Here is a 14,994-nt window from a genome sequence, read left to right on the forward strand (position 1 = left end):
ATCTGCTGTCATCCACTCTCAAATATTATTTTCAGGAAAACTCAGTTTCGCCTAACTTTACGTGGGGTGTTTGAAGGCGTGCTAAAGAGGGGCATTAATACAGGCTATTAGTAGGTCTAAAACCAATGCGAGACAGTTCGAGGAATTCCTCCAAGATCGTGTTAAAACTGTGAAGGAACGGTTCATTTTAACAAGAGCAGTGGGGAATTTGAGGAGTTGGAAGGATGCACAGAAGACATTCAATCTGCATGTGAGTGAAAAAGCAAAAAATAAAAGCATGCTTTCTCAGCAACAGTTTTTTTTGTGGAGGGGCAAAAAGTGGGGCACATGCTAAGAGTGATTGCAAATGCTCAAGTGGGGTCCTCCTTTATAGGAGCCTTAAGGTATAAAGAGGCTATGAAAGTAAATATGACCAGATACAAAACATTTATTAAGAATAGATCCAAGCTTTTTGAAAAAGAACAGATTTGGGCGTATTTGGCTGAGATTGATCTCTCCAGATTGTCAGAGGCTGACCGCAATTACTTTAAAGGGAACCTGTCACCTGAATTTGGCGGGACCGGTTTTCGGTCATATGGGCGGAGTTTTCAGGTGTTTGATTCACCCTTTCCTTACCCGCTGGCTGCATGCTGGCCGCAATATTGGATTGAAGTTCATTCTCTGTCCTCTGTAGTACATGCCTGCGCAAGGCAAAAAATACACAACATTTACACTACATGTGAACAAGGTCTAAATGTTGAAGCAACGTGGATATGATGTCATGAAATCTCAGCCCCCTGTAGTCTAAATACACTACTGAACTCTGCGATTTTGATGCATTTATTCTCTGTAGGCTTCTTCTGAAAAAAAAAAAATGTATGAAAAAAACGCTGTTACATTTTTAAGTGCAGAATCAAAGCTTTTCCATACTACTAAAAAATCATTTAAGACTCTGCTTCATATATTCATATCTGCACCAAAATTGCATCAAATAAGCAGGAAAATTCAACAGTTCATATACAACAGTCATAACAAAGTTACAATAATGAAAAAGAGAATGACGATGACTGTTATGGTGGATGGATGCTGAGGCATCCATCCTATCTGTGAACACTGTTGGGCACATTCCTCCTGTGCGTATGCACCCGACAGAGGGCACAGATACAGTTGGATCAACCGTCAAGAGAATAGGTCACCCCCAAAATGGAAATTAAACCCTTTATAAAATCATATAATTATACTTGTGGTAGAGATTTTAACTATTTTGATCTATGGAAAAAGTTTTATTACATATGTAAAAGGATCTTTGGTGCACCTGTGGACTGGCCAAGTGCTCGGTGCACCATTCCGTCCCATCCATTACCATCCTCTGCCCCTCCCCCTTTTGATGATTAACAGCGGTGCTTGTACTGAATCCTGTATGTACTCACTTGCAGGAGTGGAGAGATCAGTGTCCGAATGCGTGTGTTCTCCTCCCCTTCTCCTGTCAGCATTGGCCACCTGCTGTCCGGTCCTATGTACCACAAATGGTCACTGCAGACAAGACAAGGGGATCAGTGGGCACCCGCTGACATTGTGTGAGCTCTTGAAATGTCTGTAGGTGCAAAGCAGAGGAATCGCTAAAGGCAAGGCTCCCTGGAGCGCTGTCAATTTTCACAAGGAGAGGGGCAGAAGATAATAATTGAGGGGGCAGAACAGGGTCCCAAGTACTGGTCCACTCCAAGAATGCACTGAAGCCCTTCATGTATACGAGTGTAATAGAACTATTTTGACATTAAACAAAGCAAGTAGAATCTGTATCACAATATAATTTCTAAAGGGGCCATGCTCCCTATATAAGTGTATAAATGGTTCAATTTAATTTGTGGGGGTGACATATTTCCCTTAATGATTTCAGAGTTCTCTAGCAGCACTGAATGTGAAAGCAGCCTCCATAGTCACATTGGTAGCAGTAACCAGTATTTTTAACCCCGCACACCCACTAAGAAACTCTTGTAAATACTTTTTTCACCAGTAACATTTTTTTTTTTTTAGCCCTTATGTATTTCTATTCCACTTCTACTGATGTTATACTGTATTATGTTCATCTATCATAGGTTCAGCACATTTCTTCTGGTTTCTTTTAATTGGAATTGATTTGACGCCAAAGGACTGTTGGACCAAATGAGTCTTTTGGTGTCTTATCATGTTCTTTTTGAGCAAGAACTTTTTCCCACACTCATAGCAAGTGAAGTCCTTTACTCCCAGGTGAGTTTTCTGATGCTGCTCGAAGACTGAGCTCTCAGACATCCGTAGGCCACATTCCTTACAGGAAAATCTCTTCTTCTCTCTGGTCGATTCTTGTAACAATTTCTTACTTTCTTTATGTCTGAATAAACGGGATTTATTAGCAGCGCACACTTTTTTCTTGTGCTTGCCACGAACATTTCCTTTGGCTACTAGTCTGGCAGATTTGTTTGGTTCATCATTCTTGGAAGAACGCGGTTCACTCCCAATATCCATCAATAAAAGGCTTGATATTTCCGTGTGGACTGTGGTTACCTAAGAAACAAAACTGTAAAGACAACAGAAAAAAAGTCATTAAAATCTTTTCAAAAGCTTTAAACATTTCATTATTGAAAATTGCCAGCTACATTTCATCAGATCCAGCCAATCACCATTGTTACTGGTGCTTAGAGATTCTCCTCCGCAGAGAAGGACCAAAAAAAAGAGACGGATCAGGCAGAATTAATTTAACCAAACCAGGCAATTTTACGTTTTTGTTTTTTCTGCCCCTTCTTCTAAGAGCATATTTTTTTGTTGAAGTACAACTATGGACGCAGTTTTGATAGAAGTAATTATAAGGGTGCATTCAGACGCCCATGCAAATCGGTCCGAGATCGGACTGCAAAGCACTGACTAGCCTCTGGTCTCTCGACCTGAGCATACCAGCTTCATAGACATATATGAAGTTGTCACGTTCATTCACAGGTTTTTTTCTCTCCAACAAACTTATGTTCAGACCAATTTCCTATATTCATGTTTTGCGGTGTGACTATGAAACATAATGCATGGACCGTCAAGTTCGGGTCAGGAGAACCCGTACTAAGAACGTGATACACAAATGTGTGAATCTGGTCTTAGCAACATAACTGACCCTTTTCCTAATCATTTTAATGTTCCATTAGGTTCAAAAGTCAAATTTTAAAATAAAGTTTGGTAATTTTTAAAAATGTTGCCATTGATTACTACTAACCTTGGTATTACCATATTAACCCCACCAGGTGGAACTCCCCCGCTATCAGATATTTGACCCAAGATACAAACAAATGTGATGTGATCGTCAAAAGACTGTTCCTATAAAGACGTGTTGTTAAATCCCCCATGAAACCGTAAAGCGTTCCAGCAATGCTCACTTGGCATCAGGAGGCAAGTGGCGCTGAGGACGTTCCATTGGTGGGTGGCTGCCAGGACTTGTGCATCATCGGCAGGTATAGTGTACCTGTGCTATTTATTATAATAGGTGGTTTATTAGGAATACTAAAATGGCACCGACAGTAAGGTTCCTAGCTTCCAGAGTACCCTGCTATTGTGCTGGGTGATAGAAGGAACCCCCTTCTCTCTGTCTAACTACTCAGATTCTTCAGCCACTATTGACCATGGAGAATAATCATCCCCATCTGGTTGCTGATCTGCCAAGTGCACAGACAGCAGCCGGGAAATCACGATTACAAAAACGTAGGTCATAAAGTAGGAACCAAAATCAGACCCTGATGTATATTGCGGTCATAGACAGTGAGCTGTTAAAAGGGTCTTTTAGAAAACTGGACCTCAACAGATAAGATTGTAATAAAAAAGAAAAAGCATTCATCCTCCCTTGGTCCTGCGTTACCTCCGGTTCCAGTGTTTTGGCTGCATGGGTGATGTCACACATACAAAGCAAATCACCGCTGCAGCCAAATACTGAGCTCGGCAGCTCATACCATAAACAACAGCAGAGATGCAGAGGTCAATAATTGGCGGCAGCGGAGATGTGGTCTGTACTTGTGACATCACCACCACAGAGGCAGGCCGCCAGTGCTAGATTGAAGGACGGCAAATACTCTTATTATAATTATTATATTTCTTATATTACAATCTACCGTAATCAGTTTGGATCCAAATTTCTAAAAGTGGAGAACTCCTTAAAAGGCTTGATCCTGCTCACTTCTGTATGGGAAGGCGAGAAGGGCCGGTGACGTTGGGTATACGGATACTTGGCAGGGCGCGATCAGGAGGCATTGTGCGCCTGCCTACTAGAATATGTGGTGCAGGTGAATGATGCCTGCTGATCCCATCCTGGCAGGTATCAGTGACATACAAGGGGTGAGGGTGGCTCAGAGGCCTCATTACTTGTAGTGCAGGTTATGTGCAGTGCTCTTAGGCTACGTTCACATTTGCGCCGCTCCCGGCTGCGTCGGGCGCAGCAACGCACGCCCCTATATTTAACATGGGGGCGCATGGACATGCGTTGCATTTGCGTTTTGCGACGCATGCGTCGCTGCAGCGCATGCGTCAGGGAACGCAGCATGATGCAGTTTTTCCTGCGCCCAAAACCATGCAAAAAGCAACGCATGCGTCATAAAACGCAGCGTTTGTGCATGCGTTCATATTTGCGTTGTGTCGCCGATGCAGCGCCGCACAACGCAAATGTGAACGTAGCCTTACTGGAGCTTCAGGTTTACTGCACTTAGTCTGCTGCTTCCCCGCATACAGCTGCAGCACTTACCATGGGCTGAATTTCATTTCAAATTGAAAGCAGGCCTGGGTCCCTAACGTGGTCGACACCAACGGTGCCTGATCATAGGGTGCATTGTTTTACCGCCATTAACACTATTTATTTTTTGATAATTTACAAATTCTGTGCCAACAAAAAAGATGTGAACGGAGCGACCTGTGAATCCAGCATTGGGGGTCCGCCTATTAATAGATTTCCAGGCATGGAGGGGCACAGTGGGGGAGCAGACCTGTTAAAGTCATAGTCCTGAATACTATATTTTGGTGATACGCTTTTCACGTTTATTAACTGTAGATTTTATTTTTATTCTTAACAGTGCATTCCTGCTCCTCTTACTCCCATGTACACACAGTGCCCTCTCACATACCAACTTCTGAGCCGCCCTCACCCCCTGTACACACAGTGCCCCCTCACATACCAACCTCTGAGCCACCACCACCCCTTGTACACACAGTGCCCCCTCACATAGCAGCCTCTGAGCCACCATCATCCCCTGTACACAGTGCCCCCTCACATACCAGCCTCTGAGCCGCTATCATCCCCTGTACACACAGTGCCCCCTCACATAGCAGCCTCTGAGCCACCATCATCCCCTGTACACACAGTGCCCCCTCACATACCAGCCTCTGAGCCGCTATCATCCCCTGTACACACAGTGCCCCCTCACATAGCAGCCTCTGAGCCACCATCATCCCCTGTACACAGTGCCCCCTCACATACCAACCTCTGAGCCACCATCACCCCTTGTACACACAGTGCCCCCTCACATAGCAGCCTCTGAGCCACCATCATCCCCTGTACATAGTGCCCCCTCACATAGCAGCCTCTGAGCCGCCCTCACCCCCTGTACACACAGTGCCCCCTCACATACCAACCTCTGAGCCACCATCACCCCTTGTACACACAGTGCCCCCTCACATAGCAGCCTCTGAGCCACCATCATCCCCTGTACACAGTGCCCCCTCACATAGCAGCCTCTGAGCCGCTATCATCCCCTGTACACACAGTGCCCCCTCACATAGCAGCCTCTGAGCCACCATCATCCCCTGCACACACAGTGCCCCCTCACATACCAGCCTCTGAGCCGCTATCATCCCCTGTACGCACAGTGCCCACTCACATAGCAGCCTCTGAGCCACCATCATCCCCTATACACGCAGTGCCCCCTCACATAGCAGCCTCGGAGCCACCATCATCCCCTATACACAGTGCCCCCTCACATACCAGCCTCTGAGCCGCTATCATCCCCTGTACACGCAGTGCCCCCTCACATAGCAGCCTCTGAGCCACCATCATCCCCTGTACACAGTGCCCCCTCACATAGCAGCCTCTGAGCCACCATCTTCCCCTGTACACAGTGCCCCCTCACATACCAGCCTCTGAGCCGCTATCATCCCCTGTACACACAGTGCCCCCTCACATAGCAGCCTCTGAGCCACCATCATCCCCTGTACACACAGTGCCCCCTCACATATCAGCCTCTGTGCCGCCCTCACCCCCTGTACACACAGTGCCCCCTCACATACCAACCTCTGAACCACCATCACCCCTTGTACACACAGTGCCCCCTCACATAGCAGCCTCTGAGCCACCATCATCTCCTATACACAGTGCCCCCTCACATAGCAGCCTCTGAGCCACCATCTTCCCCTGTACACAGTGCCCCCTCACATACCAGCCTCTGAGCCGCTATCACCCCTTGTACACACAGTGCCCCCTCACATAGCAGCCTCTGAGCCACCATCATCTCCTATACACAGTGCCCCCTCACATAGCAGCCTCTGAGCCACCATCATCCCCTGTACACAGTGCCCCCTCACATAGCAGCCTCTGAGCCACCATCATCCCCTGTACACACAGTGCCCCCTCACATAGCAGCCTCTGAGCCACCATCATCCCCTGTACACACAGTGCCCCCTCACATACCAGCCTCTGAGCCACCATCATCCCCTGTACACAGTGCCCCCTCACATAGCAGCCTCTGAGCCACCATCATCCCCTGTACACACAGTGCCCCCTCACATAGCAGCCTCTGAGCCACCATCATCTCCTATACACAGTGCCCCCTCACATAGCAGCCTCTGAGCCACCATCATCTCCTATACACAGTGCCCCCTCACATAGCAGCCTCTGAGCCACCATCATCCCCTGTACACACAGTGCCCCCTCACATACCAGCCTTTAAGCTGCCATCATCTCCTGTATCAGCCTCTGAGCCATTATCCCATGTACACAGTGCCCCCTTCATATACCGGCCTCTGAACCGCCCCCCTCACCCCCTGTACACACAGTGTCCCCTCAGATATCAGCTGGGTACACTATCAGGATAGGTTGCTCCACAAATACCACGTGATCTTACCGTGCGTCCAGACCTTAGGCCTTAAAACAGGGCCGAGAGACTACAACACACGGGTTGTCTTTGTACCTAACGCAGGCCGCACACTAGGTGGCGCTAATAAAACAAAATATCATCATTTTGAGCGCTCATTTGCTAAGCAACCAAAAACATGGCGGCCGGATCGCTTTGTAGCGACAGCTTTCGAAATGTGAGCTAGTTAGCAGGTCACGTGAGGAAAAAGAGGGCATGGATGGGCGGAGAATATCCTTGGAAACTCGGTTACCTGAGTAACGTGGGCAAACAGCAGCGGCGGCTGAGGAAGAAGTGGCGGATCTGGGAGAAGCGCGGGCTCTGAGCTGTAACAATGATGGTGAGGAAGGACATTGTCTGACTGAGGGGTCGTCTGCACTGATGTGTTGTGTCACGTACTGCAGCACACCGCGCACATACTATCCTGGAGCCCGATACAGACCACAACTACAGGACTGTACAACATGGCTGCACAGCGCCGCCCCGTCCTCCGGTGATGGCAGGTAGTGCATCTTAGCTTCATTAAAGCGAATGGTCCCGAGATGTAATACCACACACGACCTGTGCGCGGGGGGCAGTAAGCAGCCATGTTGGTGGTAATTTTTGGACACCTTTTTAATATCATATACATGTAGTACTGCAGCACAGCCCTTGTCTATAGGATTTTACCCCCTTCCCTCTAAGCCCACGTTCACACAGTCAGTATTTGGTCAGTATTTTACATCAGTATTTGTAAGCCAAAATCAGGAGGGAACAATCAGAGGAAAAGTGTAATAGAAACATATGCACCACTTCTGCATTTATCACCCACTCCTGGTTTTGGCTTAAGGATACTGATGAGACACACTGATGTGTGAGCGCGGCCTGACTCTTGGGCCGGCGCCATGAGCCCCTTCCACCAGTGCAGGACTTGCCCCAAACACAATGCATTGGATGGTAAGAACTGATTGCTCTGTAGCCGCTCGGTTTTTCTGCTTTTTTGATCAAATCCAATGTTTATATTGTTGTAATATTTACTTGTTGCATGTTTTGTTTGGTTTTCTCTGCTGTTAACCCCCAGCCCTAAGGCTATGTGCACACGTTGCGGATTGGGGTGCCGAGTTTTCCGCACAAAATCCACATCTCATGGCAGAAACCGCAGGTGCGGATTTGCCGTGGGTTTTGTGCGGATTTTGTGTGGTTTTCTGCGGTTTTTACCCCTGCGGATTTCTATAATGGAAGGGTGCAGAAACGCTGCAGTTCCGCACAAAAGAAGTGACATGCTCTTCTTTTCAATCCGCAGTTGATTGAAAAGCACTAAGCACCATTAGCACAGCTTTTTTATTCCATAAAACTGTAAGGCCGGCCTCACACTCAGCGTATAAAAATACGGTCCGTTATTTACGGCCGTAATACGCAGAAAAGTCCCCAAAATAGTGATCCGTATGTCATCCATAGGCAGGGTGTGTCAGCGTATTTTGCGCATGGCATCCTCCGTATGTAATCCGTATGGCATCCGTACTGCGAGATTTTCTCGAAGGCTTGCAAAACCGACATACGGACATACGATGGATCCATGGGCTCAAATAATCGTAACAACATATATACTGTATATATATATATATATATATATATATATATATATATATATATATATATATATACATATATGTTATGGACCTGGTGGTTAGGAGCACCCGGAACGACCTGATGGTTAAACTCACACAGGATAAGCTCTGGGAAGTGGGAGCTCTGCTGACCGCAACCCCTAATCCTATCACACAACTAGAAATAGCCGTGGAGCGTACCTAACACGACCTAGACACCTCTTCACAGCCTAAGAGCTAACTAGCCCTAAAGATAGAAAATAAAGCCTACCTTGCCTCAGAGAAATTCCCCAAAGCAAAAGGCAGCCCCCCACATATATTGACTGTGAGTAAAGATGAAAGTCACAAACACAGAAATGAAACAGGTTTCAGCAAAGGGAGGCCAGACTTACTAAACAGACTGAGGATAGGAAAGGTATCTTTGCGGTCAGCACAAAAAACTACAAAAGACCACGCAGAGTGAGCAAAAAGACCTCCGCACCGACTCACGGTGCGGAGATGCCACTCTGCATCCCAGAGCTTCCAGCTAGCAAAGCAAAATCATGATAGCCAACTGGACAAGGAAACAATGAACAAATAATTAACTAGCAGGGACTTAGCTTCTGCTGGAGTAGACAGGTCCACGGTTATTGGCCCCCCCCCCCCCCCCTTCCCGGCTAACAACATCTGCCCCCAGCCACCCCAGAAAAGGCACATCTGGAAGATGCGCCTATTCTGGCACTTGGCCACTCTCTTCCCATTCCCGTGTAGCGGTGGGATATGGGGTAATGAAGGGTTAATGCCACCTTGCTATTGTAAGGTGACATTAAGCCAGATTAATAATGGAGAAGCGTCAATTCTGACACCTATCCATTATTAATCCAATAGTAGGAAATGGTTTAAAAAGACACACACACACGCACACATTATTACAAAGTATTTTAATGAAATAAATACACAGGTTGCTGTAATATTTTATTATACTGGTAATCCAGGCTAGTGCAGCCGCCCCTGCCTGTAATAACCCTGCGAATGAATGGAATGTAGGTGAATGACCTGTAGTTACCTCGAGTTGCGGTTATGCGCCCTCTGCTGGATGTCCTCATATGAACTCGAGGCTGAAAAGTTCCCAGGCTCGAGTTCATATGAGGACATGTTTACTGTATGTAAACCATGTCTCATATCATGTCGGGTTCGTGAAGGAGATAGGAAAAGCCGCCAATTGAATTACCGGCTTTTAAGCTATCCAGCGCTGTATGATATATTAATATATATACATATATGTGTCTCACTGATATATATATATATATATATATATATATATATATATATATATATATACATACTTATATATATATACTTATATATATACTATGTGTAGACATTTATCTTAGCTATTCTATGCTAACCTGTCAGTGTGATTTTACTGTACACCGCACTGAATTGCCGGCTTTTCTATAGAACACCACTGCGTATTTCTCGCAAGTCACACTGTTGGTCCGTGTGTAATCCGTATTTTTCTCGCCCCCATAGACTTTCATTGGCGTATTTTTTGCGCAATACGGTGACAAACGCAGCATGCTGCGAATTTCTACGGCCATAGAAGACCGTATAATACGGATCAGTAAAATACGGCAGATAGGAGCTGGGCCATAGAGAATCATTGTACCGTGTGCAATCCGTATTTTCTACACCTCTCATACGTCTGTAAAACTCGCTAGTGTGAGGCCGGTCTAAAGCGCTGCGGAATATGTTAGCACTATATAAAAATAAAGATTATTATTATTCCATATTGATTTACATTGTACTGTAAATCACTGTGCGGAACTGCAGCGTTTCTGCGCTGAAATATCCACTGGGGATCCGCACCAATTCCGCATCTTGTGCACATAGCCTTACGCTAAACAGGGCTGGAGAAAGTATGTGAAAACATAAAATGTTACTCAATGTTAGTGCTTGTATCAGGGAGCGCTCCCTCGGCAGGTCTCTGTCCCCCCTCTCCAAACCACAAGTGAGAGAAGAATCCTAGAGATCCGTGAGGGCGCAGTGCAGCCTTTATCATCCTGGTTGCTGCCTATGTAGAGCGCAGCAATCTACATGAGCTTGTGATTGTCTGCAGCGCTCTTCATAGGCAGTGACTGAGATGACAATGTCTTCTGCAGGGTTCATTTGTTTTAGGAGGTAGCGATGCCTGCTGCACGACCATGTAACAGTGGGTGCTAAACTTTACTATCTTATGGAATTTTGGGCCCAGAGTGGCAGCGGCACTTCCCCCTCATACTCCATCACTAGTTGAAGGTCCATACATTTTGGGTAATATCACTGAAAAGCCACAGCTGGGGTCTTCTCATTCTCAGGATCAGTCCTCAGTCAGTAAGTGATGGCATCTGCGGGCAACGTACCATCACCTTAGGAGAACATCTGTACCCGCTGTACAGTGCAAATGGCATTGGATTCTAATCAGCGTGCCCTTATTCCCATAGATTAGAGATGAATAGCGCCAGTCATTGGTAAACGTGCAGTAGATCTTCAGCTATTGTAAAGCATTGATACTTTGTTGCTTTCTAGTTTGATGTGGCCGTAACATTGCTTCTCATATGTCAACTGAGTCAATCACCATATTGTCAGCAGCAGCAGAACACGAGCAGGTATTGTGGGCAGGAGTCAAGATGGAGACTGTTGTGAATTCTGTGGCAGAGCTCCCTCCTGTGGTCACAAGTGGTACTTCGGCTGATTCTCTCTGTGAGCTTCCGTTGGTGGAGGAGAGTGGTACTGTGGCTTCTGAGTTTCCTTCCTCAGGTGATGTGGTGAAGTCGTTAGGTGCTGGTGCTACTCTATTTAACTCCACCTAGTGCTTTGATCCTGGCTTCCAGTCAATGTTCTAGTATTGGACCTGTTTCCTCCTGGATCGTTCCTGTGGCCTGCTGCTCTGCATAGCTAAGTTCTGCTTTGCTATTTTGTTTGCTGTTTTTTTCTGTCCAGCTTGTCTATTTGTTTGTTCTTGCTTGCTGGCAGCTCTGGGACGCAGAGGGTGTACCTCCGTGCCGTTAGTTCGGTACGGAGGGTCTTTTTGCCCCCTTTGCGTGGTTTTTGTAGGGTTTTGTGTTGACCGCAAAGTTACCTTTCCTATCCTCGCTCTGTTCAGAAAGTCGGGCCTCACTTTGCTAAATCTATTTCATCTCTACGTTTGTCGTTTCATCTTAACTCACAGTCATTATATGTGGGGGCTGCCTTTTCCTTTGGGGTATTTCTCTGAGGCAAGGTAGGCTTATTTTCTATCTTCAGGCTAGCTAGTTTCTCAGGCTGTGCCGAGTTGCATAGGGAGCGTTAGGCGCAATCCACGGCTGCCTCTATTGTGGTTGGAGAGGATTAGGGATTGCGGTCAGCAAAGTTCCCACGTCTCAGAGCTCGTTCTATGTTTTTGGGTTATTGTCAGGTCACTGTATGTGCTCTGACCTCTATGTCCATTGTGGTACTGAATTACCTTATCACAACAGGAGACACAATCGCCTAGAAAGATCCGTATATACTCGAGTATAAGCCGAGATTTTCAGCCCAAATTTTTGGGCTGAAAGTGCCTCTCTCGGCTTATACTCGAGTCACGGTGGGCGGCAGGGTCGGCGGGTGAGGGGGAGAGGGCGCTGAGGCATACTTACCTGCTTCCAGCGATCCTGACGCTCCCCGCCTGTCCCACGGTCTTCGGTGCTGCAGTTCTTCCACTGTTCAGCGGTCACGTGGGACCGCTCATTAGAGAAATGAATATGCGGCTCCACCTTCCATAGGGGTGGAGCCACATATTCATTTCTCCAATCAGCGGTAACGGTGACCGCTAATAGAAGAAGAGGCTGCAGCACCGAAGACCAGTTGTCCGGGAGAAGGAGCCGGACGCCGGGACCAGGTAAGTATCGCATATTTACCTGTCCACGTTCCAGCCGCCGGGCGCCGCTCCATCTTCCCGGCGTCTATCTGCACTGACTGTGCAGGTCAGAGGGCGCGATGATGCATATAGTGTACGCAGCGCCCTCTGCCCGATCAGTCAGTGCGGAGAGACGCCGGGACCGGACGCTGGGAGCTGCAAGCAAGAGAGGTGAGTATGGCATTTTTTTTTATTGCAGCAGCAGCAGCAATGGCACAGATATATGTGGAGCATCTATGGGGAAATATGAACGGTGCAGAGCACTATATGGGGCACAGCTATGGGACAATATGAACGGTGCAGAGCACTATATGGCAGAGCTATGGGGCAATATGAACGGTGCAGAGCACTATATGGCAGAGCTATGGGGCAATATGAACGGTGCAGAGCACTATATGGCAGAGCTATGGGGCAATATGAACGTGCAGAGCACTATATGGCAGAGCTATGGGGCAATATGAACGGTGCAGAGCACTATATGGCAAAGCTATGGGGCAATATGAACGGTGCAGAGCACTATATGGCAGAGCTATGGGGAAATATGAACGGTGCAGAGCACTATATGGGGCACAGCTATGGGGCAATATGAACGGTGCAGAGCACTATATGGCAGAGCTATGGGGAAATATGGACGGTGCAGAGCACTATATGGCACAGCTGTGGGGCAATATGAACGGTGCAGAGCACTATATGGCAGAGCTGTGGGGCAATATGAACGGTGCAGAGCACTATATGGCAGAGCTATGGGGAAATATGAATGGTGCAGAGCACTATTATGGCAGAGCTATGGGGAAATTTGAACGGTGCAGAGCACTATATGGCAGAGCTATGGGGAAATATGAACGGTGCAGAGCACTATTATTATTATTATACATTTTTATAGCGCCATTTATTCCATGGCGCTTTACATGTGAATACGGGGCAAATATAGACAAATACATTAAACATGAGCAGATAACAAGGCACACGAGTACATAAAGAGGAAGGACCCTGCCCGCGAGGGCTCACAGTCTGCAGGCTGTCATGATCCCAATGGCAGGGGATCACAAAAGGACAAGCACAAAAACAAAACAAGCTCTAGGGTGATGGAACCTGAGCTGACCGCGATCCTGAACCTAAACACACAACTAGCAGTAGCCGGGGAACGTGCCTACGATGATTCCTAGACGTCTCGCGCCAGCCGAAGGATTAACTTCCCCTATAAGAAGAAACACAGACCTCACTTGCCTCCAGAGAAACACCCCACAGAAATAGCAGCCCCCCACATGTAATAACGGTGAAATGAGAGGAAAGCACATACGTAGTTATGAAAATAGAATCAGCAAAAATGAGGCCCGCTAAAGCTAGGTAGCAGAGGATACAAAAGTGAACTGCGCGGTCAGCGAAAAACCCTTCAAAAAAACCATCCTGAAATTACTTGAACTCATGTGCCAACTCATGGAACATAAGGAGTAATTTCAGCCCACTAGAGCAACCAGCAGCAAGGAATCACATCTCTGCAAGCTGGACTAAGACAAAAATTAAGCAAAACGTGGAACAGGAAAATCAAAACTTAGCTTGTCCTGAAGATAACAGACGCAGGGAGCAGAGGTAAAAAGACACGCTGATTACATTGATAGCCGGCGAGGAAATGACAAAAAAGCCAGGTTAAATAGGAAACTCCCATAACCTGATGGAACAGGTGGACACCAGAGACCACAGAGAACACAAGTCACCCAGTACCATCAGTAACCACCAGAGGGAGCCCAAAAACAGAACTCACAACAGCAGGCACAGCTATGGGGCACAGCTATGGGGAAATATGAACGGTGCAGAGCACTATATGGCACAGCTATGGGGCAATAATGAACGGTGCAGAGCACTATATGGCACAGCTATGGGGCAATAATGAACGGTGCAGAGCACTATATGGCACAGCTATGGGGCAAGAATGATCTATTTTTATTTTTGAAATTCACCGGTAAATGCTGCATTTCCACCGTAGGCTTATATTCGAGTCATTAAGTTTTCCCAGTTTTTTGTGGCAAAATTAGGGGGGTCGGCTTATACTCGGGTCGGCTTATACTCGAGTATATACGGTACTTTCTGCTCTTAGTTGGCTGTCTCCGATCATCTTTTCTCGCCTTCCTCAGCAGATAACAGTCTATTATGTCTATGTGATTGTCAGCAGAAACAATGGCCACCTCTATCTCTCAACTGTGTGTATATTTTTGGCCAGCTTGAGTCTTCACCATTCCAAACCACATCTTTTTTTTGATATCATGTTCCTTTTTAATGAATTACTCTCTGTGATATTAATACACATAAGATTCGGAGACACCTGCACTGGAAGGGAATATGTCTTAAAGGGAATCTGTCAGCAGGATCATCCCCCCCCCTAAGTCGTCTATACGGGCATGTAGGTCATAGG

General features: G+C 46.8%; 1 protein-coding gene and 1 long non-coding RNA gene across 5 annotated transcripts in view; one reads left to right on the top strand and one right to left on the bottom strand.

Annotated features, from left to right (window-relative positions):
- The window catches only part of MNS1 (meiosis specific nuclear structural 1), an 85,081-nt gene that overhangs the window by 27,597 nt on the left and 42,490 nt on the right, over window positions 1-14,994 (top strand). Inside the window, exon 1 of one of the 4 annotated variants that reach the window (XM_069765944.1) lies at window positions 3,363-3,449. The exons of 1 other annotated variant lie outside the window; for it this stretch is intronic. Coding sequence is in view for 1 of the 3 variants with exons in the window: in XM_069765941.1 (XP_069622042.1) it covers window positions 7,438-7,443 (6 nt within the window). In the remaining 2 variants the exon portion in view is untranslated. Of the gene's footprint in view, window positions 1-3,362; window positions 3,450-7,225; window positions 7,607-14,994 lie in introns of those variants that run through there. 2 more of the 4 variants (XM_069765941.1, XM_069765942.1) reach the window with 2 other exon arrangements.
- On the bottom strand, window positions 408-7,276 carry LOC138676531 (uncharacterized). Its single transcript, XR_011320789.1, has 2 exons — window positions 7,095-7,276; window positions 408-2,533 (listed from the first exon to the last, which is right to left on the bottom strand). It is a non-coding gene; the product is annotated as an uncharacterized lncRNA (long non-coding RNA).

This window comes from Ranitomeya imitator, chromosome 4 (assembly GCF_032444005.1).
Source record: "Ranitomeya imitator isolate aRanImi1 chromosome 4, aRanImi1.pri, whole genome shotgun sequence".
NCBI classification, from domain to species: domain Eukaryota; kingdom Metazoa; phylum Chordata; class Amphibia; order Anura; family Dendrobatidae; genus Ranitomeya; species Ranitomeya imitator.